General features: G+C 36.8%; 3 protein-coding genes across 5 annotated transcripts in view; 2 read left to right on the top strand and 1 right to left on the bottom strand.

The window, feature by feature from the left end:
• Positions 1 to 472: 472 nt before the first annotated feature.
• On the top strand, positions 473 to 5,161 carry LOC107584360 (iroquois-class homeodomain protein irx-4-A-like). Of its 2 annotated transcripts, none has more exons than XM_016270937.1 (5): positions 473 to 979; positions 2,541 to 2,780; positions 2,920 to 3,032; positions 3,144 to 3,463; positions 4,124 to 5,161. In XM_016270937.1, exons 1-5 carry the CDS (start codon positions 935 to 937, stop codon positions 4,717 to 4,719), a joined length of 1,314 nt encoding a protein of 437 aa, XP_016126423.1. In that variant the 5' UTR covers positions 473 to 934; the 3' UTR covers positions 4,720 to 5,161. The 2 variants fall into 2 exon arrangements, with proteins under 2 accessions (XP_016126423.1, XP_016126422.1); XM_016270936.1 differs by having other exon boundaries at positions 4,118 to 5,160.
• Positions 5,162 to 11,526: 6,365 nt separating this feature from the next.
• Positions 11,527 to 13,729, bottom strand: ndufs6 (NADH:ubiquinone oxidoreductase subunit S6). The gene is made up of 4 exons (XM_016270849.1): positions 13,483 to 13,729; positions 13,242 to 13,295; positions 12,273 to 12,395; positions 11,527 to 11,684 (listed from the first exon to the last, which is right to left on the bottom strand). The coding sequence occupies exons 1-4, from the start codon at positions 13,624 to 13,626 to the stop codon at positions 11,616 to 11,618; spliced, it is 390 nt and encodes a 129-aa protein (XP_016126335.1). The 5' UTR covers positions 13,627 to 13,729; the 3' UTR covers positions 11,527 to 11,615.
• Positions 13,730 to 19,538: 5,809 nt separating this feature from the next.
• lpcat1 (lysophosphatidylcholine acyltransferase 1) overlaps positions 19,539 to 27,088 on the top strand; it is a 48,181-nt gene continuing 40,631 nt past the window's right edge. The window contains exons 1-2 of one of the 2 annotated variants that reach the window (XM_016270848.1): positions 19,539 to 19,723; positions 19,798 to 19,918. In XM_016270848.1, coding sequence (XP_016126334.1) covers positions 19,799 to 19,918 — 120 coding nt within the window. In that variant the 5' untranslated portion in view covers positions 19,539 to 19,723; position 19,798. Of the gene's footprint in view, positions 19,919 to 27,088 lie in introns of both variants that reach the window. The other variant, XM_016270847.1, reaches the window with a different exon arrangement.

The raw sequence follows: 27,088 nt of genomic DNA, 5'->3' as shown, positions 1-27,088 counted from the left end.
ATAATTCTAAAGAACACATAAAATAGTGTTTTAAGCAACACAGCTTTGAAATAGAAGATAAAGGTTCTCTTCAAAAAAAAAACTTTTTGTTGTTGTTTTTTTAAATCTGTGGAAACACATTATCTGGTTTTGAGAGAACTTCATTCTAAGATGACTCATGGATCTCTTTGTTATTAAAGTAAAGATAATATTAGCAAACATTTCCACATGTCTCTGCCTAGTTAAGTCTTTAATATTTTCACTATAATTTATAGTTGTTGTTTTTTTTACATCCACAACAAAAGTTACTGTAATTACCAAGTCTGTTATTGTTTATGTAAGCCATAATTTACTCAGCACTGTGCTATGGCCTTGGTTTTTTGATAGATATCGATCAAAGACTGTGATTTTTTTTCTGTAGCTATAATTCAAGAGATTTTTTCCAACCAATTCAATGTTATTTAATGGTACAAGTGTTTGCTAACTACATAGAAAGGCAATTATGGTAATGGTTTCTGGGCGGTCATCAATCATGCGCGATCGAGCTGTCTGTGCTCTGGAGTCAGATCTGTGATTGGCTGCTGGCGGGCAGAGAAACTGAACACGTCCTCGTTAATGTGAGCGAGACCCCGCGGGCTCCTCAAGAGGACACAAGCGCATCGTCTGACTCTGAAGTTACACAGCGGCTATAGAAAGTGTCCCGCTCTGTGAACAACAACTTTTGCGTGAATCGCGACAATTCGCGTTTGTTTTGAATTTTTTTTTACTTCAACTACAGCTCTGCATCACGCTGAATCTGTGTCATACTGCACTTTTTTGCTATTTGTATTGTTGGTTTGAATAAGAGACAAACTGAAACAAGAACGGGACGTTTATCTCCAGTTAATGGGAGATTTTGGTGATGAACTGATGACCCGCAGCGGGACTGCAGCTTCCTCTGGGCTGGACACTCATCATGTCATTTACTCAGTTTGGCTATTCATATCCTGCAGCACCACAGGTAACGTTTTTGAACAGTTCCACACTTCACTTTACAATGCCAGATGTTAATATGATTAACTGGGAATGGTCTCGCCTATATTAATTCAATGCAATTGAGTGATTCTTCAATTAGGGGAAGTGTTCTAACCTAGTGATTTTAAAGAAATCATGTCATATGTTTTCATATGTATAGATTACAATAGCTATACATTTTTATGCTGTCTTTTTAATTACTTAAAAAAATACTTTTTACTTACTTTTTAGTGTTGAAAGGCTACACCTGCCAGAACTGATCTGTTTTGGACTTGTACTTCACTTAGATCTGTTAACTTTGCCTTTATAATGAATTTATATTAAAAAGTGTTCAAATCAGGGAAATTCAGAGAAAATTTTAATTTTGACCATCCCTATATGAACAATATATAATTCCATAATTTATATTTTTCTTGAATTTTTATTTTATGATTTTTAAAATGATTACTGTCTCCCTGCTGTCATTGCCACCACACCAAGCATTAAAAAAAAGTTTATCGTATATATATATATATATATATATATATATATCTTTATGATGAAAATGAGATGTGACATGGAGGCATATTTTTGCCAGTACAGCAAAATGACAGATTTGAAGATTATAAATATAGCCTAATTCATTCAGAGACTGAATGATTAAAGATCTTAAAGTAGCTTTAGTAGACATTACCAAACTCATCAGTAATGTATTTGACATCTTAATGTATAAACTATATAAATTTTGTTTTGTTTATTTAATAATTTTTAAAATATGTTTAATAAATAAACTATTACATTTACGGCTAGCTAACATGTTGTCTTAGCTAGTCTAAGACATTTGTAAAATCAGATAAAAATGGCACTAATATCCTAGACCATTACCCTGAATATCGAATTCCACACCATCTCACATTATTCCAAAATCGACAGCAAGGCCATGATCAAACCTTTATTCCATGATTTGTGATAAATGTTTGAAAAAATATATTGTAGAAGTGTCCTTGTGGTCAAAAGTGTCCCTAATTGAAGAATCAATAACATTAACCCTGTAACACCAAACCAAAATATTTTTGTCATAAACTTTTTACTTATAAATAATTTGACACATGTAACCGTAAATGGGGATAGCACTGGAGACTAATGTTCTTTTAATTCATTTTAAATCAATAATAGTCTAAGTGCAGAAATAGCTGTGGAAGGGGAAGTCGTGGCCTAATGGTTAGAGAGTCAGACTCATAACCCAAAGGTTGTGGGTTTGAGTCTTGTACCAGTGTAGGTGGGGGGAGTGAATGTACAGCGCTCTCTTCCACCTTCAATACCACGACTGAGGTGCCCTTGAGCAAGGCACCGAACCCCCAACTGCTCCCCGGGCGCTGCAGCATAAATGGCTGCCCACTGCTCCGGGTGTGTGTTCACGGTTTGTGTGTGTTCACTGCTGTGTGTGTGCACTTTGGATGGGTAAATGCAGAGCACTAATTCTGAGTATGGGTCACCATACTTGGCCACATGTCACTTCACTTCACTTAAACTGTCCTGCTAAAGCCTTTTTGTCATTTCTTTGACAGCTTTTAATGTCTTCTAATGCTCTGAGCACCTGCTATGAGTCTAGTGGTTCACTGCTGGACTCTGGAGTGGCAGCTTCTCCTCAAAACTCGCTTTATTGCCCGGTATATGAAAGTAGGCTTGTGGCCTCCAGCCGGCATGACCTGATCCCTACTGCTGTCTATGGCAACTCCTGCTCAAAGAGTCACGGTTATGATACCTGCAGCACTTATGGTCCAGATTCAACCTCATATTATCCACTGGTATGCATTTCATTAGTTTGTTGCAACACAAATAGATAATATTTCTTAGGGGGTGAACATTACCTGCACTGTCCAGAAAGTTTTCCCACTCACTGGTACTGATCATCACTGAGCTGTTTTATTTAATTTTTCATATTAGGGTAAACTCGGTGAGAAAGATGGAGTGGCAACAGGACATTCAAGAGTCAGCCAAAGCTCTGCATACTACCCTTACGACTACCCAACTGGACAGTACCAGTATGACAGATATGGGTAAGAATTATCACCCCTTTATTGTTATTTTGGTTGCATCAATGGACTATTTCACAATAGCAATTCTGCATCCAACTTTTAATTAAACAGACTACTTGTCATGCTATTTAGGTATGGATCTGTAGATGTGGGCACAAGAAGAAAAAATGCTACCAGAGAGACCACCAGCACACTGAAAGCATGGCTGCAGGAACATAAAAAGAACCCGTATCCCACCAAGGGCGAGAAGATCATGCTGGCCATCATCACAAAGATGACGCTTACGCAGGTGTCCACCTGGTTTGCCAACGCTCGGCGAAGACTCAAGAAGGAAAACAAGATGACGTGGTCACCGCGCAACAAGACCTCAGATGAGAAAGAGTGCGAAGATGACCAAGAAGATATGGACGAATCGCAGGGGGAGCCAATAAAAACCGAACAAGAATTCAATGGTTTGTTGAAAGCTTTTTGATATTACTCTTGGTTTGAAATGCAGATATTGTTCATATAGCCTATAGCGCTACACAGAACTTAAGCAAATTGTTGTTGATTCCACAAATGCCAAATGCCACTTCTGTATGCGCTGCAGTTACAGTTTGACATTTCAGGCCCGTTCACTCCAAGAACGATAACTTTTTTAATGCTCTATTATCAACAAATAGCATGTACAATAACATAGGCCTAACACAAGATGTTTGACATACAAATCAACACAATGGCAACAATGAAGAAGAAGAAGACACAGAATAAGAAAGAATGATAACTATAAAGACAACAATTAGCCTAGCGTCCTCACGAACGCACGATAACATTCTGTTTATTTTAAGCACACTGTCCGTCGCTTTAAATTCTCCAGCTCTTCAAAATAGAATGAATTCTGATTGGCTGTCAATGTTTAATTAATCATTCATCGGCTGGAAAATAAAGTTCTGAATGTGATTCCTCGTCGTGTCGTAAATCGTGAACTTCCCTATTCTCATAGAGTGCACTATTATTAAACTTTATAGTTATAACGTTATAGTTAACGTCATGTGTGTGAACGAACTTTTAACGTTATATTGTTTTATACATGGTTTTATATTCTGTATAAAAATATTTGTTTCAAGCTCCAGACAACCATGGAAAGGAGGATGCGGATCAACTTCACAGTGATCTGGAAGATTTCGATCTAGTGGAATCAGATGGCTCAGAGTGCGAATCGAAACCATCCTTTGTCATGCGCGTTCGTTCAGAGACCAGCGAATGTCCAGATAGCCGTTTTAAAGAGGCTTTTCACGAATCCATTACCGAGCTTCCGACAGATGTCCATGAATTTAACGAAGACTGTTTAAGACTTACCGCTGAAGACAACCAGACAGCAAAGTTCTACCTTCAGCAAGGCCAAAAGACCATTGAGACCAAGCCAAAAATCTGGTCGCTTGCACAGACTGCTACGTCGTTAAACCAAACCGATTACTCATCATGCATGCATAAAGGAACTTTGTGCTCTTCTTCAAACTGTGACTCAGACATAAAGAGGAAACAAGAGTCTCCAGTGGCCACTCTTAGAAACTGGGTTGACGGTGTGTTTCACGATCCTTTATTCAGGCACACCAACTTAAACCAAACTTTCAGCAACTCCACAGAGTTATGGACTGAAGGAATTTCCTCGCAGAATAACTACCATGAACACTCGGGACCTATTTCTGCTTTTCAACATACTTCATAACTGTGACACAGTTGTTGTTTTTTTCCATACTTTCTGGTTACATCAAACTGAATAGTTAAGCCATCACAAAAGCAACACACTAGGTTTGGAATTTAATCGGACTAATGTCTTAATTATTAGTTTCATTCTGTAAGCTGATGTCATATGAAACCTCCTGAAAGTCCGATGGACTTTATATTTAGAGCTTATAAACACAGCAACATAGATTTAGAAAGATTGGCACCTTTTCACTTTAAAAAAATCTGGTTCTGTCTGTGTTAAAGAAAGTGATCACTACTGTATAATAGCACGGTACACAGATTTCCCCCAATCTGAAGTCTCAGTTGCTGATCTCACATCCACAGAAATAAAGTCATTTTGTGGGAAAAACCCCATGTTCGCTGTCCCTGGTGCTGAAAATCTCCCATAAGCACGTTGGCCACTAGGGTTGTTTTATTTGGTTGCATTTATTGTTTGAAGTACGTTTTTCCAAGTGGAATCACACAACCTGATTTTACATACATCAATTACTTGAACCCTTCCACACAATGTCCTTTAGCCCGGTAGGCTAGTTATAATCACTCAGTCGTGACCAATATAAATACTCAAGGGGTCTTGCTAAACTGTTAACTCAATGGTACTCCTAAAAGTCGTAGTCAGTGAAGCGTTGTTTTTCATTAAGTGACTGATATGGCAAGCTTTATTAACATTTATCCCTTAAAACTAACTAGTGTCTTAATATATAATTAGTATTTTTATTAGTAGGCTATTAGTTTTATTAGTATCTTTCATTACCAGTGAGTAATCCAGTAGTGACTAGTATCTCTTTTAATGTCACAAATAGGCACTTATTAGATGCTTACCTATTAATGAGATATCAATCCTAATTGTTTAAAAGCAACATTTCTCATTACACTATTTACATTTAACTAATTGCTTTTTACTGACAAGTCAGAATGGTAAATTCATAGTTCTTGTAAAAATCTTGTCAGTAAGATTTAAATGTTGCTAAAAAAATTCAGTACACATCTAATAATTAGGCAATAATGAATATTTAATGACTACTAAAATAAAAATGCAATAGACACTATATATTTGCATACTAAAGAATAAGTATTTAATGAATAATAGTTTTTAATGAATACCTATTAGTAAAACTGGAATAGGTACCAGAAACACCTGGAATACATTAGCGGGAAGTGAATAGTTGAAATCTAATCCACAGATCCGCAATTCAAATTGGAATCAATATTAGTGTTTAAGGATTAGTTACTAGCGCAATATGAGAAGATATAGCCATTATATTACTTGCTAGTAATTAAAAACTACTAGTAGCAGCAAAAACATGTAATAGATAAAATGGCTTGCCATAATGTCAAACAAGGAATTGGTGCCATTTAGAGCCACCTGAGACATGAGCAAACTCAGCCTGTGCCAACATTTTTAAAACCAACTAGGAAGAAAGACAAATTGCGTTTGACAGTCTGATCCTAACCCCCAGTGAGAGAAGTGAAGTAATTTATGATTTAACAAATCCTGAATGAAGTAGACAGATTGGCTCCTCACTCTTTTAACTTTGATCATTAGAAATATACATTGATGTCATGTCACTCCATCATTAAATGTATCCGGCAGAATATTTTTTTTTGGGGGGGAATCCACAGATCCGCAATTCAAATTGGAATCAATATTAGTGTTTAAGGATTAGTTACTAGCGCAATATGAGAAGATATAGCCATTATATTACTTGCTAGTAATTAAAAACTACTAGTAGCAGCAAAAACATGTAATAGATAAAATGGCTTGCCATAATGTCAAACAAGGAATTGGTGCCATTTAGAGCCACCTGAGACATGAGCAAACTCAGCCTGTGCCAACATTTTTAAAACCAACTAGGAAGAAAGACAAATTGCGTTTGACAGTCTGATCCTAACCCCCAGTGAGAGAAGTGAAGTAACTTATGATTTAACAAATCCTGAATGAAGTAGACAGATTGGCTCCTCACTCTTTTAACTTTGATCATTAGAAATATACATTGATGTCATGTCACTCCATCATTAAATGTATCCGGCAGAATATTTTTTTTTTGGGGGGGGTGGGGTTCTCGAGTCAATTTATCAAGATATAATACAGGTATACAATTTTTAAAGAGTGCAGTTTTTAGCAGAATAAACCATCCGAGTATATTCCGCATAACTCTAAAATCGCGTTAAAGTATCGGCGATCGGCTGTTGTGTGTTAATTGCGCGCTCGAAGATTGCTTCGATATATACATTTTTTGTTCATTCTTTCCCGTTTGAAGCTCGGGATGATGATGAAGTATTCATTAGAACATAAGAGAAACCTGCCACAACCGATTTTAAACTGAATTATTCAGGACGAATTCATCCGAGAATTCCTTTCTTTTTCGGCTTTATAAATAACTTACATTTAAGGTAATAAATAATGACACCCAGGCGTTCAGTAAAGAAACTTGCCGCATACCACAGAAATGGGAAATCCCATTTTCGTATTCACAGCTAAAAAAAGAATTCAATTAGTCTGTTGGAGAGATTTTTTTTAAATACAGCCTGTATATTCGGTGTTAACCACTTCATCCCCAAGCAATCGTTATAGGCTAGGCCTATATGTGTTATGATCTCAATCCAATCAAAGCAATCTTTTCTAAAGAAACAGAATGTTATTACATTTTTAAGGACAAATTAAAACCTTAAACTTTCTCAGTCTAAGTTAAACTGAATTCTAACTTCCAGCTTAGTGGGAATCACAACCAATTTTACCGTGCACTCCAAGCATATAATGTAATTACGTCCCGTTAGTTATTCACTATCTTACAAGATTGGGATGTTGAGATTTTGTGTTAAACACGGGAGGTCAAGTAAAACACAAGCATTGCATGCTGTAAACTTCATGGTGTCAGAAGCAGATCAGAAGAACAGCTTTGGCTGCGTTTACACTTGGCATTAACATGCGACCTGTATCCGGATGTTGTCCACATACACATTGAAAAGACAAGTGTAAATGCGCTTCTGATCGGAATGTTATCCGATCAGCGTGTCCTGGTCCAGAGGTAGTTGAGTACGCGTTGTGATCGGATCTCAGTGTGTAAACGCAATCCAGCCATCGTGTCTGCATTCGCAGGTCGACATCACGCAAAACGTCTCCGATCTGTCGGAAGAACAGAGCGCTAGTCAGACTCGTACATTTATTTTGATTTGTAAAATGTCCCGCCACTGAAAATAGTGTTCAAAAGAAAACTACGGTGGCCGAGAAATGCAAAACAAATCACAATTCTGAAAACAAAATAACAAATTACAAACGCAAATGCAAGTCTAAAAAACAAAATAACAATTTAGAAAACACAACAACAATTCAGAAAACATTGTAACAAGTCAGAAAACACAACGACAAATCAGACAAACCGGAAGAGGTAGGTATAGTTTGAGACAGCACCATTGGTTTGGGATTACTCACCGCTGACTGGACGAGACATCTGTCAATCAATGTATACAGGGAAGAACCAGCCGAAGAATAGCAGAGTCGTGGTAGAAAGTTCGGAGATGGTATTAAAATAGCTCCGTTTAAATGTATTGAATGAATTGCCCTTACTATGGAATAAAAAATATGGGGTGTCTATTTACGTTTAGTTAAAAGTAGCTGTAAATCGTCAGCTCCAGTGGCGTAGATAAGCACGAGTCGTTGGCTTTTTGACGCGATCGACCCGAGTTCGATCCCGTCTTTTGCCGAACTTTTTTTTCCTCCCTTTTCAAATCTCGTATTAGCAATGGATTCTATTTACACTAAGTGAAAATAGCAGTATTTTTTCGAACCCGGGTCGATCGCGTCAAAAAGCCAACGACTTACACTTATCCATCTGCGCCTCTGGAGCTAATGTTTTACAGCCACTTTGAACTAAATGTAAATATACACTCCGTATTTTTTATTCCATAGTAAGGGCAATTCATACAATACATTTAAACTGAGCTATTTTAATACCATCTCCGAACTTTCTACCACGACTCTGCTGTTCTTCGGCTGGTTCTTCCTGTATACGTTGATTGACAGATGTCTCGTCCAGTCAGCGGTGAGTAATCCCAAACCAATGGCGCTGTCTCAAACTATACATACCTTTTCCGGTTTGTCTGATTTGTCGTTGTGTTTTCTGACTTAATTTGTTTTCGGATTTGTCGTTGTGTTTTCTGAATTGTTTTGTTTTTTAGACTTGCATTTGCGTTTGCAATTTGTTATTTTGTTTTCAGAATTGTGATTTGTTTTGCACTTCTCGGCCACCGTAGAAAACCCACCACTTCAGGTCGACTTTACACCGCAGACTTATTTAAATATTGCGCGGGAAATACAGACCCGATCGGTTATCCAGATCGAGAAGTCAGCTGATGTTGTCAATTGTAAACGCGCCATGTCCTGATTGACTGATGATCCGATCTGCTTGATTAGATCGCGGTGATCGCATGTTAATGCCAAGTGTAAACGCAGCCTTTGTTAGCGATTTGTCTCATTCAGAGCCATTATTTTAGAAACAGAAAAATAATAAAATAACACAAGAAAAGTTTTCTAAAAGTTAACAAAACAACAGCTTTTTTCATTTGGTGGATCTCAGTCCTAATCGTAGGTACGCACACACAAACTCTCTCGAGGCAATTGTTGGAAGAGTCTGTACTAGCTTTGAGAAACATGACACAGTCTCCTGAGTAAAGGTCACGACTCTAGTACATGGGGCAGAAGGGAATTAGTGCAGACAATTAGGTGAAGTTAGCGGTCATATCACAGAGCACTACAGTTTCTTTTTGACAGTTTGGAAGAGTAGCCTAATTATAAAGAGAAGCAGCCAATCCATTCATAGGGGAAGACAGTTCTGTAACATGCATAAATTATACTAGAATATTCTAAAAGCCTGTTCACACCTAGAACTAGAACTATATTAGCGTCCACACCAACTTTCAGCTCAGTCTGCTTTAAACTTTCGCACGCTTTGAAGTGGATTCTGATTGGCTGTCAATGTTTTTATTGTTCCTCAGCTGGAAACAAAAACGTTCTGAAAGTGACTCAAACGATTCCGTTTTGTTATTGAATTCAAATTAAGATTTGATCAAACTGAGCATGATTTGTGTCAAGGGTGAAATTTGGGTTTAAATGGAATAAAAGAACAGTTCTGTTGCTGTGGAAAGAAATGGTGATCACATTGAAATGTCAAACAGTGTTGCGGAGCAATTTAAACCGTGAAAGACGACGTTTTCTGAGAACCTGCAACATCCTTCTGTATCTCTACTGGCTCCATTTTAGCTTCATGAATAATAGAGAGCACTTTTCTATGCAGCACAATTCATGCTCAGTTTCACCCCAAGATTTAGCTTAGAGCAATGTTTAAACTAGCCAACCACCTGCAATTTAGACGCCTCCTGATAAATAGGAAAATCCACAGCCCTTAACAATGAAGCCTTCCCCTTACCTATCACACATATTGGACAGGACACAGCACAGATGAGGGTTAATTGGCATCACGCTGTCTCTTGCCTTCTGTCACCAGCCCCAATTATAGCAGCATGGCTGCCTTTCTCTCAACCTGAGGGGCCTCCAGCCGGAAAACTCAGTTCCACTGTATGCACCACTAGAGACCGGGCTTCCTCCACACTGCCACAAGGCCAATTTGGCAGGGCCGCACCGGCAGAGAATACTCTTGATGAAATATATATATGATCTTCCTCAAACATGTATTGTTCCACACTAGTGTTTCTTATCAGACTAAATCCCCCTTGACATTCTCCAAACTTAGCAGGAACGAGACAGGAACGCAGCTCACCAGTGCTTAAAGATGCAGGTTGCTCTGTTCTTTTACCCTTTGCTCCTTTTCATGTCATCCTGCGTAGAAGTGCTTCAGAAACATCGCTGAAAGTAAAACAGACACTGTAGGTTATCTATCCTATAGAGTCAGTCGGGAGTAGGAAAATGTCAATTTGTGTAAGTGATCCTGTAGCTGACAGGTCTAATAAGGTCTTCTTTCAGAGCAAGAGGACCAGAGTTTCTGATTATACACGAGACATGTCAGATCATTTAGGGCACATATGCATTACCTTCTCTCAAGGTATTGCACATATGCTCTCACATAAACTGACTGAACGAGAACTGAAAGAACCTTTTGTAGAATTACTCACTCAAGTTATAAATATGAATTCTTCATGCCAAGAAAAAATCTTTTAATATCTGCCTACTGAAAGGTTCTCTCTGCCAGAAAAAAAGCTAAAACCAGCCCAAGCTGGTTAGCTGGTCTCGCAGCCAGACCAGCTATAAAAAGGGGTCAAAACCCCTCTAAAACCAGCTATAACTAGACTTGAAGACCAGCAAACCAGCTTATTCTGGTTTTATTCTGGATTTTTTTCCAGCATGCCAAAAATGATGGTTCTTCTTCTTCCATCTCTAGCTATATACGAGTTATAAAAAAAAAACATTTTTCAAAGTAGTTAAAAAAATGATATATTGAGTATGTTTTACACATTTAAATTAATTCACATTTAATTCAGTGTTGCTTGCTGTTTCTTTGTAATTATTTGTTAAATCTACCAGCAATTTCCGAGTAGAAATTAAGTCAATCTTAAACCAAACATATTTTAATGCAAAAGGTAACATCAAAAACACATGCAAATATGTAAAAAAAAAAGACCATGTGCGCCCTCTGTCTGTCAATGCTGGAATAAACCATGTGCTTATCTACATTGAAATCACTTACAGAGCATGATATAACACCCTTGAGACACTTGCTTGGAAAAGTGCAAAAGACAAAAAACAAAGAACTAAAAACCATAACAATTTTAAGTTATAGTAATGTTTTATTGTACAGAGAATAGAATTAGATATATTTAAATGTGAATAATGAATAGCCCGTACAGACAAAAGACAGTTCTTCAGTGATGATGCTTCTGCTTAAACTGGAGCCCACAGTATCCACATGTGCCAATTTTGGTTTCCTTGTCCTGTGAAAAGATTGAATTAATTAATGCATTGTGCTATAAATTTATATACACACACACACATATATATATATGTAATGTTTCTTGCAACATTTTCTACACATTCGATTAGTTCAACTTAATCAAGCACTCCAAAACTGTCAAGAGGTTGTTGAACCATGCTTTATGCCAGGGGTGTCCAAACCTGTTCCTGAAGGGCCACTGACTGTCCTGCAGAGTTTAGCTTCAACCGTAATTAAACACACCTCAAGCAGCTAATCGAGGTCTTCAGATTCACTAGAAACTTCCATGCAAGCGTGTTGGAGCTGAAGCTAAACTCTGCAGGACGTCTGCCTTTTAGAAGTATGATTGGACGCCCCTGCTTTAGGCAGTGTAGAAGGGTTTGGGGATTCGATGGTCACTTCAACAAAACAGTTTTACCATTTATGATCATCATTTTTGAAAACTTTGTTAATTTATTTGGGATGCTTCCTGGAATTAAAACCCAATGGGAAATATTTTCCTTATTATGAATTTCTGCTGCTGTGTTATAAGGTAACTTTCTCATGCATTCACTTTTAGAAACCGTTCTTAAATAAAAGACTTGTTTACCAAGTTGATGTAAACTTTGGGGTGGCCGAGAGCCCCTCCGCCTCCATCACAGGACACCACTCTGGACTCTATGTGTGTCACTGTTTCCTCAGCAACCAAGTTGATTGCAAAGTTCTCATTCACCTGTATCAAAGATTACAAGACCCACGAGTGAACAAACTATGGTAATATTTTATATCAGTTTATATAATGTTATCTTCACTGTTGGGCAGTAACTAGTTACAGTAATATTACTTTTTGCAGTAACTTTTCATAATTTTCACAACTTGCACAGGCACATGAAGTCACCAGTGCAGCAGGCAAGCTTGGAATATGGAAAAGCTTACATTCAGTGGATGGACATATAGTCATTACACTGATTTTGTCAGGAGAAAAGATGATCTTAACACTGATGTATAAGTTGTGGCACTACTTTACTCTGGCATTACATGGCTTGTCCGCCCACATACCTCTGATCCCGATATAAATTGTATCTTTGTAGACAAAACATTTTCTTATGAACTTATATGATTTATTTTGATAAAATACATCATGGTATATGATCACATATGGGTAAGAGAGAAATTAGAGCTACAATTAGCTTCAAAGCTAAACAAGACAATTAATGAGATTATTACAACACTTTTACTTCAATGTTACTATTAATCACCATTGAGTGTTTGTAATAACGTCTGACTGCGATCCAATGTGGATTTTGGTCAAATGATGAGGTAGATATATATTGTTAGTAACATTTCAGAATAATTTTATGGGGAAGATACACAAATTCTATGGGGCGTGAAAGAAAAGTAATGTAAGTGTAACTAAATACTGTTGCCAGAAAGTAATAAATAATCATATTACTTTTGAAAGGAGTAACTAGTAATGAGTAATATATTACATGTTTAGAGTAACTAGCCCAACACTGGTTATCTTTAGAGTAATAAAATGTTGAAATAATTGAGAGAGCCGGTAAATAGTTCCCTTTACCTCTTTTTGCCTACCGATGAACCTAGCTCTTCTCACATCATTTTCCTCATAGACCTGCAACAAAAACAAGCAGTAAACGGATTCACCCCAGTCCATCGTGACACTGACCAGCATCCCTCAGTTACCTCGAAATGCACAAATTACTGCAGTAACTTACTGCTATTAATTCCACAATACCCGAGTGCCCATCCTCACAACAACTGCTAATAGTGATAAACAGACGCATTAAACTGTGCCTCACCTGTCCCGTGTGAGTAATTTTTTCTCCATAATTAGAAACCTGGACGCTGTATTGCTGGGCTGGAGCTGCAGATAACCTCAAGCCATCGAGTAAAGCCTTCGTATTTTTACCGAAGGACAAGACCCTTGGAAGGAAGGCTGCCATGTTTGCCCTCTGGTTTTTCTTCTTCTTCTTCTTTTGGAGTTTTATGGCGGTTGGCAAACAAACGATAGGTGCATTCCCGCTACCTACTGGGCTGGAGTGTGGACCATTCTTCTTCTTCTTCTTCTAATAACGATTTATGGCGGATGGCAAACCAACTTCTGGTGCATTTACCGCCACCAACTGGACTGGAGTGTGGAGCACTAATATGCAACTAATATATACATATTTATATTTATCTATATTTTATATAAAAAAATAAAATACAAAAATAATTTAAATAAATAAATAAATAAAAAATAAAAACCCACACATTCCTAAATTCTCCTGACTAATCCTATTTCTTTAATGTATTTAACAATAGCACCATATATTTTACCTTGTTCTGCATGCTCTTTCAAGAGATTTGACCAATTAAATGATTCAACACCCATGTTTCTTACTTCCTTAATGAGTTTTAACCTTTCTTTTTCATATTTTATACATTTTATTAAAACGTGCTCTATTGTTTCTGCCTGATTACAAAAAATACATTGACCTGTTTCATGTTTTCCTATATTAAACAGAGAGTGATTTAATCTAGTATGCCCTATTCGGATGCAAGAAATAATTGTATCTTCTTTCCTATTCCTAAAAATGTGTGGACCATTGATGGAATAGGAAGAAACAATACTCAAGTAAATGTACTTAGTTACTGTCCGCCTCTGTATATAATAGAAAAAATGTAAATAGAAAAATAAACCCTTCTAAATACTTTTAAACAGATCTACTTTTTTTAAAGAATGTCATTAAAGCATTATATATTTTATAATGATTCAAGCCATTATTCAACAAAGTGTCATATTTTCTATCCCTATTTCTTTTCATTCTTTCATTATCATAAGCAGAACAGCGTAATAGTGCATGCTCTGCTGTTTCTGGTAATCCACACAGACTACAGTTCCCAGACTCATGCCTCTGATTATTACCCAGCAGCCTTTGCTTTGCTGTGTGTAAAAAGCGCGTCTCTGCTGGCCTCTGCTGGTCGAGAACAACTGAATTCATTTATATTTCCATTATTTGTGCGTTCAAACATTTTAGATTCACGGTAGATTATGCAACTTTATTTAAAACACCCATTCGTTATTTTATGTAACAGAACGGCCATCGATATACACAAGTTTGAGTAAAGGTTTCAGTGATTGTACTGCGCAATGCGCGCCTTATGACTTTCCTCAAAGTCATTGCGTCACAGGAAGTCGTAGAGTTGCTGTTTGCCAACCGCCTATAAAAACAAAAGAAGAAGAAGAAGAAGTCGTAGAGTTTCCGCCGCTCCATGTTGCTTTCAAATTGATGTTTTTGGATTAAATCATTTGCTTCTTTACGCGTTTCTTTTGGGATTTTTAGACAGGTATGCGATGCATTTTTTGTCTCTATGTCTGACTGTAATCATAGTGTTGAAACGAACACATTCATATGCCGATGAGGAGAATCTGTACAGCTTTCAGTTAGCTGGCGCTACAATAAGCATGAAGTTTGTATTTTTTATGCCAAATATGTTGTAATGAAGCTTTCGACATAGACTCCCACTAAATTCATTTGTGTGGAAAATGAGATTAGTTTGTATTGTATTGTAGCATGCAGCTCTGAATACAAACTAAAATGTCTGAAAATTAAGAATGCAAGTTAATGCTAGTTGTGATCTAGCACTGATACCTCTGATTAATCACCAGAATGTTCTTAACGTTTAAATGTTTATTCATTGTCGAAATTTTCTCTAAAAATGCACCAGTCCTCCGACTATAATTCAGTACTGTACGTTATATAGATTAAACTAAGAATATATATATATATATATATAATATAGATATGTATTTTAAAGAAACCGTATACTACTATGTTTAGTTTTTCTGTACATTTTTAAGGTTTTATAGCTGTCAATTCTCTGTCAGCTATACTAGATATTACTTGTTATTTGTGTGTATATATATAGCATTCATCCAGAAGGTAATTGTTTTCTGTGTCACAACCATGATATTTATCATATATTATATTATTATAATATATTATTTAATTTCCTTAATTTTAAGTAGATCATATAAGCAACGAGCAACACTTGAAAACAATATGGGTGCTGCATATAATGCGTGTCTGATATGAGGGGGAAAAAAATAAAAAAAATATATATCATTTTTGTCAACACTTTAGCATAGTTTGAATGCTTTTGGATTCTCAATTTATACATGTTTAAATTAATTCATATAAATACTACAAATACGTTTAAACATCTGAATTAGGGGACTAAGTTCATACACCTGAATGTTGTATGTTTTTTTTCCCACTAGGTGTTGACACCATGGCACCGCTGCTCTCCTGTCTTGTTGGTTCCTTGACTCGGCAGTTGGCCCAAGTTGCCAGATGTGCAGCTTTCGGCTCCTTACCTGCAGTAGGTGCACAGAGATGCATCTGCACCATCACAGCTGCAGCGGCGCGATTCAGAGGAGTCGTCGACCCAGTGTACGAGCCACACACGGCATTCCTCTCACCGCTGCTTGGACGATGCCAGCAGCTCCTGTGTATTCAACCATCTGCTGGCATGAAGACTAAAACCGCTCTCAAAAGACGCTGTAAAGACTGTTTTTTCGTTCGCCGCCGTGGAAGGCTGTTTGTTTTTTGCAAATCCCACCCCAGACACAAGCAGCGGCAGGGGTGAATGAATTGAGACCTTATTGTGTGCTGTCACACCACTGACTGTTTCTCAAAGAAGACACGAGAATCACTTGAATGGTGTACTGAGCATGTAAAGATCATAGAGTTTCTAATGAATAAACATCCTCATCTGAAAAGATGCTTGAAGATTTTGAGAATTATTATTTACATCTGTTTCATATATTTTCATATATGTGACCCTGGACCACAAAACCAGTCATAAGGGTCAATTTTTTGATAATATACATCATCTGAAAACTGAATACATGAGCTTTCCATTGATGTATGGTTTGTTTGGACAATATTTGGCCGAGATCTGGAATCTGAGGGTGCAAAAAAATTGCCTTTAAAGTTGTACAAATTAAGTTCTTAGCAATGCATATTAATAATCAAAAATGAAGTTTTGGTATATTTATGGTTAGAAATTTACAAACTATCTTCAGGGAACACGATCTTCTTTACTTAAAGCTACAGTCGTAACTTTTTTATGGTTAAAAATGATCCGAAATCAATATTTGAGCAAGTACATAACCAGCCAGTGTTCAAAACTATCGTCTTACTTTAGCCCGATTCACAACGGTTAGCTTTTAATAATGTTTTCTAATTTGAGTGGTACGGGTAGGTTTTCGCGGGAAATTCAAGCATGCTGCTGCGTCATTAAGTCACGTCTGTAAACATAAAGAAGTTGTCTCGGCTAATAGGCTATTGCATGTGAGGATCCTGCAGGTGATGGATCATTTATAGCCTTTTCTCACAGCAGCTAGAATAATTAAATGTATCATTTTGATGGTGGACTGATTGATCCAGAAAGGATTATGTGTTTATGAAACACATGTGAATGAAATTAAATTATATTTCTGTTTTAAATGTGCTTCTGATTACAGATAGCCTGGGATTACACAAGATTTGTATTTTAAAGACAACCAGTTCGAAGGGAGCATAATTTGCTTTCTGGGTTAAAATAATTTCTTAATATGAAATTCGAATGGTATGACAATTAGAGATTAGACTAAAGAAATTAAAATCTACACACTAATACACACTATACTCATAGGCACGCAATGCTGATGTTGTTAACATTGATAATTTGAGAATAAAGTATAACAATAATAATAATTTGCACGGTTTGATGTGAGGAGGGGTTAGGATTAGGGGTGGGGTTAGGATTAGGAAATCAGGTAGCGACTTCAATGAGGGGGTGCATAATCTGACGGGTGCAGAATTCGGCACAACACCGGCGCACAACCCATGCAAGGAAGATAATTCCACAAACAGCTGCAATTACAGGTTTTCAAACAGAGATGGTGACAAAGAGGCAAAATTTATGGACTGCACCTTTAACATCCTATTTTTGGCATCAAAGAAAAATCAATCATATTGACCTATACAATGTATTGTTGGCTATTGCTATAAATATACCTGTGCAACTTATGATTGGTTTTGTGGACCAGGGTCACATGTTTTATTTTCATATATGTCACACTGAATTAAAATGGAATTTTAGTGAATAGGCCAAATTGGATCATCTTCATGCTTTCTATGTGTCGCTTTTTTTAACCTATTTTTGTTAAATTACAATTTAAGATTAAACTCTGAGTGAATGCAGTTTGCGCTGATAATTGTAATATAAAAATAACATATCTATAATTCAAAAGTCAAAAGCTTAATTGAGTGGACTTTGAATTTTTTTTATTGTGAGTGCAATGTTTTCAGTACTTTGGCTGTTGCTCTGGAAAGGTTTTCTTAAAGTTATGATGAAAGTCAAACATTCTTCCAGAAACATTAATAGAATGCTTATTTGGTATTTTTCAAAGTTATTTGGTCTATAATATTCTCAAAGCGTTAGCACAAAAACTATATCGTTCAAGGAACCTTTTTTTATGTGAAATGTTTTAATTGCATGTTTGTCTAACATTTAAAAAATGTTACTACTTGTTTCAGAATGATCAGAGAACATTCAAAAGTAACATTGTTTGCAAAATGACCAAAACGAATTAAACTAAGAACATTTAGAAATAATGTTATCATATATTAATGGGAACATTAGAAAAATGTTCATAGAGCATACCTTTTTTTTAGGTATGTACTTATTAAAAATAGAAATTTAGAGTGATTTGCTAATGAATAATGCACACCTAATTAGAAATTGGTTTGTTATTGCAAGCAAGTTTTAAGGAAAATGTAGCTGATGAAATGTCAGAGTCAGAGAAGAGCATAAAATTATATAAAAAAATATGTATTGGATCCCCCCTATAATAATAATAATACAAAAATAAATAAATAAATAACACCCTGATAGTTCCTGGTTTTTCATGACTTCGTCGTTTGTACAGAAGGGGTCGATGCTGCACTGCTGAGGGTTCAGGCGTCTTGCCGATACTTTAACCTAAAGCCTTTTATCCTTCTGTCTTTTCTTATTGTGAATCTATAAAGGCTGTTGTAACATGAACCAACATTTCATATTTCAATTTTCATATACCATTTTTGAAAGGGAGTACCATGAATGCAAACTGGTTTGGAAATGTGCATATGAAGGAAAACTGTGCTTAAATTTTAAATTATATATCTAGGCAGAGCTAAATAATCGGATTCTTACTTAGTCTTTATGTGAGTAGTGTTCCCTAGCACTGAACCCAGGAATGTGTTTCCATTCACAACACTCTTCAGCTGTGGCCTGCTGTGGAAAGTTGTTATGTTTACAAGATCCCAGCGGTTTAAGCACGTGCGCTGCGCACATTAACAGGCATGTAAGGGAGTCACCAGGCAATAGAGCAGGTGTAGTGCCGAAATTTGCACCCTGCCAGATTATGCACCCCCTAGAATTGGTAGGTTTAGGAGTAGGTGTGGTTGAGGCTTTAGGATTAGGGGTGGGGTTAGGATAAAGCAATCAATTCGGCACCCCTGCCAGATTATGCACCCCCTCGTTGAAATCGCTACCTGATTGCCTAATCCCAACCCCTCCCCCACACCTACTCCTAAACCTACCAATACTAGGGGGTGCAAATTTCGGCACTACACCTGAAATAAACAGCTTTCTGACGCTGTTGTCAAAAACACCAACAGTTCTCATTTGTTTTTACATGTTTGTCCAAGCTGTTTTGTCAGTCAGCAACAGACTAAATATACAACAAACAATGGTATGAATTGGCCTAAATAAACAAATAACTCCTTAAATTAATCGAATTAATTCCACAGCATTACAAAAAACAGGCGCTCAGGTTATAATACACCTCCGATGTGATGTCTGAACCTGCGTTGATCACGCATGCGCACAATGAAAACGCGCAAGACGCTGATCGCTCGGTAATTTACAGAAGCGGAGAGCGTCGAAAGCGAAGCCGAGCACCGCCAGCTCAAACCCGACCAGAAGGTGCGCATGCAAGACCAGGGAATCGGAAAACTTCTCCAGCGTGTAAGAGGAGCACCGCGTGGACGCCTTTACTGGAGACTGTGCTTCTTTTTAAAGATATATGTTTACTCTTTCAGTATGAGGTTCCCTAACAGAAAGCTACGCACGGTGGTGGATGGAGAAGACGCGGGCGTTTCTGCACACTTCAGAAATCCTTTCGTGCACGAGTTGAGATTTACTCCTCTGCAGAAACTCAAGGTAAAGTAACTTCGCCAGCTGTGTTTAGTTTTTTTCCTCCTCTTTGCAGAAGACAAGGAAGAGTGAAACATTAGCAGAAGTTATTGTTTCACGTTACACCACGGTGTATATTAGTCATCTGCCAGAAATATGCAGAAAATCTTATCGTCTGTTCTTGAATCAGTAGGTTCACATCTTGGAGCAGGTGTAGACGGTTTGATTTTTAATAGTAGTAGTAGTAGTAGTAGTAGTAGTTGTTGTTTTACCTGCATGACGTCCTAGGATAGCCTACACCTGCATGTTTTTTTGTTTGTTTTACATTTTTGAAATATAGGCTATATCATTGTTAGAGTCAAAAGCACCGGCTCATGTTTTATGGGGTGTGACGCCAATTGAAAAGCAGCTGAGGGCCCCTTTGTTTAAAATACAGATGTGTAGACTCATTTTGTCATTATTTTAAAGACTGTTCAAATGCATTTTAAGTAGTAGTGTTGTTGTTGTTGTTATGGTATAAAGGCTAAGCCGAAACTGGAAATGCATATGACAACCACTGGCTAGTAAGTTTGGGTCTGTAACAAGATTAGAAATTGACAAGGGATCAGGGATGCATTTCCTGGGAACTAAAATGAAATATAAAAATAAAATAAACATCTTTTATAATCTAAATGTCAGGCAGAGCAGTCTAAGATTAGCTGTGGCGTTTTTTTCTTCTCTTTATGTGACTTTGACTAAATAGTGCAAACCCTTCTTTCATTGGTATTCTGAGGTCATTTACATGAAAAGCATTATTTCCTGGCACATCGTGGTCCTGGAAAACCCTGGAGATGTCAGGCAATTATAAAAAGTGTGATTTCCGGTCTGGGAAAACTCATGGAAATGATTACAATCTTAAAAGGGCATGGAAAAACAGTTTCTTCAGCTAGAAATGACTTGTATTCAATAATGTATTTATTATTATAATTTGTATCTAGTCACCACAAATGATCTCAAATGAAGATTTGGAAATTTAACAGAAATTTGGAACCCTGAATTGCAGATCAGTGATAATATCAGTTTGTGTTTGATGCACAGTAGCATTCTGGCATAGAGGAACTGGAGAATTTCAGCTAAAGCAACTGTTAGAAACTCCATACAGTTTGCAACTGAAGCATGATTATGGGATGTGTATCCATCCAGTTCCAGGAGTGACTAGTGAAGGGGTTGTTTTGTGTTTTTAGTAAGTAGTTTAAAACTTTTGAGATCATTCAGATCAATATTTATCAAGGTTTATAGGAAACTTGCAATATATGGGGGCTGCAACATTTCACCACTTTCCTCATGTAGAGACTTCACAGAAAACCTGAAATGCCACTCCTTTTTCTTCAAATGTCACTCCCAGGAGATATATAAGAAAACTGAGTTTCCAAGTCATGCACTCCCTGTTTAACTGTCATCTCAATCTTCTCAGCCTTTCCTGCTGTTTGTGGGAAATGGAAAGCAAAGACATCAGTTGCTAACAGGCAGGAAATCCACAAGAGCCACTGATCTGATAATAGTTTATTCTCGCATTTCAGCAGGTAGAGAAACCCTTCTAGAAGACAGTATGGTCACTTTTCATAAATCGGACAAGGTCAGATAATTGTTTACTAGGAAATAGGCAAGTGTCTATTCTTTTTTTTTTTAAAGAATTAGACATTCTCCTACTGCTATTTTCTAATGTAGAGTTCTTAAACGACAGCAGTTTGAAAGGTCTAAGATAGGCTGTGATGATTCACCTGATTTCCATATGCATCAGATTCCAAGATAAATGGCCCTTTGTGGCATTATGCAAGATCTTTTTAATATACTCAGGCCTGCGGGTTACATTCTAAACAACACTATGAAGAAGCACAACGTTCTCTATTTATAGCATTTGAACCTAGAGCTGCACGATTAATCGAATGCGATTGTCATGCGCATTTTGTTAGTAATGCCGGTTCTGTAATCAGCAGGAAATCATCATCACGTGCTTTCAGATGGAGCAGCATTTACTACACATAGCCGTAGTTCACTGACAAGTTCCGCAAAAAAAATCGCAGATGATTTTATTGCACGATTCTGAAATCGAAGAAATCGTTCGCGATAATGACAGCTGTTTGCATTGCATCCATCTGAAAGCATGTGAAAATACCACATTTAATAACATATTTTTACTCCAAACTCACTTCATAACGTCAGTCGAGTGTTTGAAATAAATCCTTCTGTGAGATGATGTGGCTTCTTACACAGAATAAGGCACACAACATATTTCATAGTGTTTAAGCCGTGATAAAGGCATTGCATTATAAATATAATTTATTTTAATGAAAATTATAATAATAAGAACTCCGATAAACCGTATATTGCCATAGTCGTGTGTTTATTAGTCACGTTGAATCAATGAAAGCAGTTGAATCTTCTGTTTATTCAGCTGCAGAGGCGTATATTTGGAGTTTCAGCGCGAGAGCTAGGGATGGGCGTATCGATCCAAAGTATCGATATATCGATACTGACGCGAGTATCGAAAGTATCGATACTCAAACAAAAAATATTGATACTAAGGTGTGTTTTATTTAGTATTGATTTTGTTAATTCAACAAAAACATGATAATAATAATGCGTACAATATGCATTGAATTGGACGAATAACCTTTGTTAGCGAGTAATTGTGTAGGATAGAACTATTTTCCTGCTCATCTGAACACACGCAAATGTTGCAAGACCGAACCAATCCATCACAGAGAGCTTTCACTCACTTCTGACACTGCATTCAAACAGGGCTGATTATGACAATCGCAGCTTCTGTCGAATCGCGATCTCGATTCCATTTCGATTTATCGTGCAGCCCTATTTGAACCTATTTGCCGAGTTGTAAATCTTAAGAAATAGGTGATTCCTTTTCTATGCCAGCTCTTGTAAATAGAAGGGCAATTCTTAAAGGAATAGTTTACCCAAGGAAAAAAAATCTTAAAATTTACTAGCCGTCAGGCCATCCAAGATGTAGATGAGTTTGTTTCTTCATCAAAACATAATAGGAGAAATTTAGTATTACATCACTTGCTCACCAATGGATACTCTGCAGTGAATGGGTGCCGTCAGAATGAGAGTCCAAACAGGTGACATCACAGTGATCCACAAGTAATCCACACCACTCCAGTCCATCAGTTAACGTCTTGTGAAGTGAAAAGCTGTGTATTCGTAATAAATAAACCGTTTTGAACTGTTTTCACTTATAAAGCGTGCTTGATCTGTGCAGATTTCTCTCCTGATTCAGACAAAATGACTATCTTTGGAAAAAGCAATATTATGTACAGAGGACTTGTATTTTAAATTGAAGCAATGGTTTGAAGTTAAAAACATATTGATAGATTTGTTTCTTACAAACCCACAACTTTCTCTTCACAAGATGTTAACTGATAGACTGGAGTGGTGTGGATTATATTGATGTTTTTATCAGCTGTTTGGACTCTCATTCTGACGGCACCCATTCACTGCAGAGGATCCATTGCTGAACAAGTCATGCCATGCTAAATGTCTCCAAATCTGTTCAGATGAAGAAACAAATGCATTTAAATATTGATTACCTTGAGGGTGAGTAAAACTTAAGCACATTTTCATTTTGGGTGAACTATTCTTTAAGACTTCCATTCTAGAGATCTCTTGCCACTAAAATGTCAATAGCCTTGCTCACAGTCGAGTGGCAAGATCAATGAAGACCAATGGAGAGATCATGAGTAGGCTTGGAAATTTGTGCCTCAAAACCAAACATTTGCATGAAAGCTTCATCACGGAAAACCACTCTTGCTTACTCTGGTTTCTGTTGTTCTTCATGACACGTACTTCATGTACACGTCACAACAAGAGTCCCTTTATTGTTTTTGACTGTTATGTAACCTCTTTGAGAAACTATGGCAAAGCAAGCAGAATTCCTCAAATTCTCTGTACTGTAACTGCTCTCTAGGCCATGAGCGGTAACATGAGCGCAGTCTCATCATGCTGTCTGGAGGCACTGTAAGTCTTAGCGTGTTCCCTGTAGTGAGCATAGAGCTTATGTTGTTAGAGATCACAATTGATGGTGATCCAAAGGGAATGTGGAGTGAGCAAGAGCTGGAGAATCTCCTCAGCCGTACAAGTCTGTGAAGTGCTCTCAGTGAGAATTGCTCTTAGCTGATGCTCACTAGTAGATTTACAAGAGTCATTTGCCTTGTAAACATGCATGATTGAGATGACTGTGACATGGCAAACTGTGTATCTTCTACATGGCCAAGACTGATTCAACAGTTTCCTGGGGCCCGTTCTTCGTAAGTCGCTTATTACATCCGAGATGAAATGTCACATCCAAGATGATATCATCGCGCTAATCAGGATCTGGCAAATTCGGTTCTTTAAACACACCTGTTGTTGATGATTAGTATGGCTGGATTGAGTTATCTGAGATAATTGTGCGTTCATGTGTTGGTTTAAAAGGGGCTATGTATCGATACTCGAAACCACGATCAGCAATGCAGCGATTGGCTGGCAGCAAGACGGCAACGTAATGACATGATTTCATTTAAAAAGACACCTGACGAAAAACTTGACAAATTTCTGGACTTTTATAAGGAAAACAAAACTACATAAATGTTATAATAGATAAATGAAATGTGCACTGTGTTTATTTTACTTTAATTTTTTTTTCATGATTCCCAATTATTTATATTCACGATTTCTAATATTTGTACAGGCTTTACATTATTTCAATGTAGTAATTAGCAATTCATTTAATTTTGTATTTGAACAGATTTGTTACGTGACAGCATTAAAGTTTCTTAAGGGTCAAGATCATGTTATCTGCATCTCCTGCGCTCCATCAAGCCACTCCCATAATATCTGTCACCACTCAAATTAATGCACGACTCTATATTATCTGTATAGCATGTGTGTAAGACTAACACAATTATGAAGTGATTATTTTATGACGAATAAATCTCTCAGTCAGTAAAACCGGCTGCGTCTATAGTATTAAAGGCTACACAACATTATTATATTATCTTACATTTTTAAATGATTATTATTTTCATTATTGTCCCTGGATTAGTAGGGTACTCTTGTAATAAAGTAGCGGTGGCTGGGACAGATTTTAGGTATCAATTCTGTTTAAGAAGATGCAATCTAATCCTGTTTACATGAAATAAGCCTGCTCCCGAGCAGGTTTAAGCTTACGGACTTGTTGCTATGACAGCAACTCCGGGATGAGCGTCGAAGAACCAAATGATCCAAGATCATGCCAAATCGTCAACAATCAAATCCAGCTAACTGAGTTAGCGATGTACGAAGAACGGGCCCCAGCTGTCTTCTCTCTGCACACTCTTTGATTGGTTTAGTGTGACTCTATACAAAGCAGATTTGGGTTCTGGCTTCATTAAATGATCATCTGGCATTCATTGAGCTTTGTTTTGAAAGATCCACAATGCTCAGGCCCTAAATCTTGTCTTCAACATACATTTTCATATTATCTACGGTAGTCTGACATGTTGGTTGATCAGGTGTTCTGTACCTTGCAAAGTCTCACAACAGTTCATTTGGCTGTGCTTCTATCAAAATTATTTTGTTCTCCGCATTCATTACACCAGAATAAAGATAAATTGTTTTATGTCAGATTCTGATCTATATTTAGACTAGAGTGTGTGCATTTCTCTGATGTGAATTAATAATGGTTCTTTGTCATTTTGTTTTTAATAAATGTAAGATATCAGTAAGATAATTTAAAGAAATGAATCCTGTAAGGACACATTAAATTGATCAGTTGGTCATGAAAAATTGGTCACTAAAGTGACAGTAAAGACATTTAAGGTGTTACAAAATATTTATATTTCAAATTTGTGCTATTCTTTTAAACTTTATATTCATTAAAGAACTCTGAAAAAATTTATCACAGTTTACACAAAAATATAAAACAGCACAACTGTTTTCAAAATTGAGAATACTAATAAACTAAATACTAATATTTATTGAGCAGCAACTCAGCATATTAGAATAATTTCTGAAGGAGCATGTGACACTGAAGACTGGAGAAATTATGCTGAATATTCAGCTTTGCATCAAAGCATTATTTTGAGGTTATTTTAAGTTATAATAACATAGCCCAGTCTTTAGCTTTCGAATATTTTTTAAAATAGGTATGAGTTTTTTTCCCCCTCACTATTTGGTCCCCCCTATCTATTTTTGGAATCAGCACCCCAAAATTTGTAAGAATCAAATATTAGATTTCATTCAGCTAATATGATGCAGGGTGGTGTAATATTTTACAATAATATAGTTTTTTTTTTTTTTTTTACTATATTATGATCGTATAGGCTACATCAAATTAAAATTTCATCAAAAAGAGAGCAAATTTAGAGAATAAACTATAATTTCCTAAATTTCAAGGTCACTGCTTAGTCCTATATGAAGTTATCCTAACAGAAGTAGAAGGGCAGTTTTTAAGCATATTAAATAAATTATTGTATTCTGAAGCATATTATAAAAACTTGAATGAGATATTTGATAAAGAACCCTGATCAAAATTAGAGAACACTTACAGATACACTCTTAAAAATAAAGGTGCTTCACGATGACATAGAAGAACCTTTTTGTCTAAATGGTTCCATAAAGAACCTTTAACATCTGAAGAACCTTTCTGTTTCACAAAAGGTTCTTTGTGGCGAAAGAAGGTTCTTCAGATTACAAAAAGGTAAGAAAGAGATGGTTCTTTAAAGAACCTTTGACTGAATGGTTCTTTGTGGAACCAAAAATGGTTCTTCTATGGCATCGCTTGAAGAACCTTTTGAAGCACCTTTATTTTTAAGAGTGTACCTCCAAGTTATTGGTGTTAATCTGGCATCTGGTGCTAATTTCCTTAAAGGGTTAGTTCACCCAAAAATTAAAATTATGTAATTAATTACTCACCCTCGTGTTGTTCCAAACCCGTAAGACCTTTGTTCATCTTCGGAACACAATTTAAGATATTTTTGATGAAATATGAAGGCTCTCTGACCCTCCCATAGACGAAGCTACGAGAATCCTTTTTTGCACAAAGTGACGCAGTAGAGGCGAAAATGTGGAATAAAGTCGTTATTTTTGTTTTCTTTGCGCAAAAAAAGTATTCTCGTAGCTTTGTAACTTTACAGTTGAACCACTGATGTCACACTGATTACTTTGTCGATTATCTTGTTA

Source organism: Sinocyclocheilus grahami, unplaced genomic scaffold (genome assembly GCF_001515645.1).
Source record: "Sinocyclocheilus grahami isolate Dianchi unplaced genomic scaffold, SAMN03320097.WGS_v1.1 scaffold58.1, whole genome shotgun sequence".
NCBI classification, from domain to species: Eukaryota; Metazoa; Chordata; class Actinopteri; order Cypriniformes; family Cyprinidae; genus Sinocyclocheilus; species Sinocyclocheilus grahami.
Note: the sequence above shows the minus strand (reverse complement) of the source record. Positions and strands in the feature narration are given on the sequence as shown.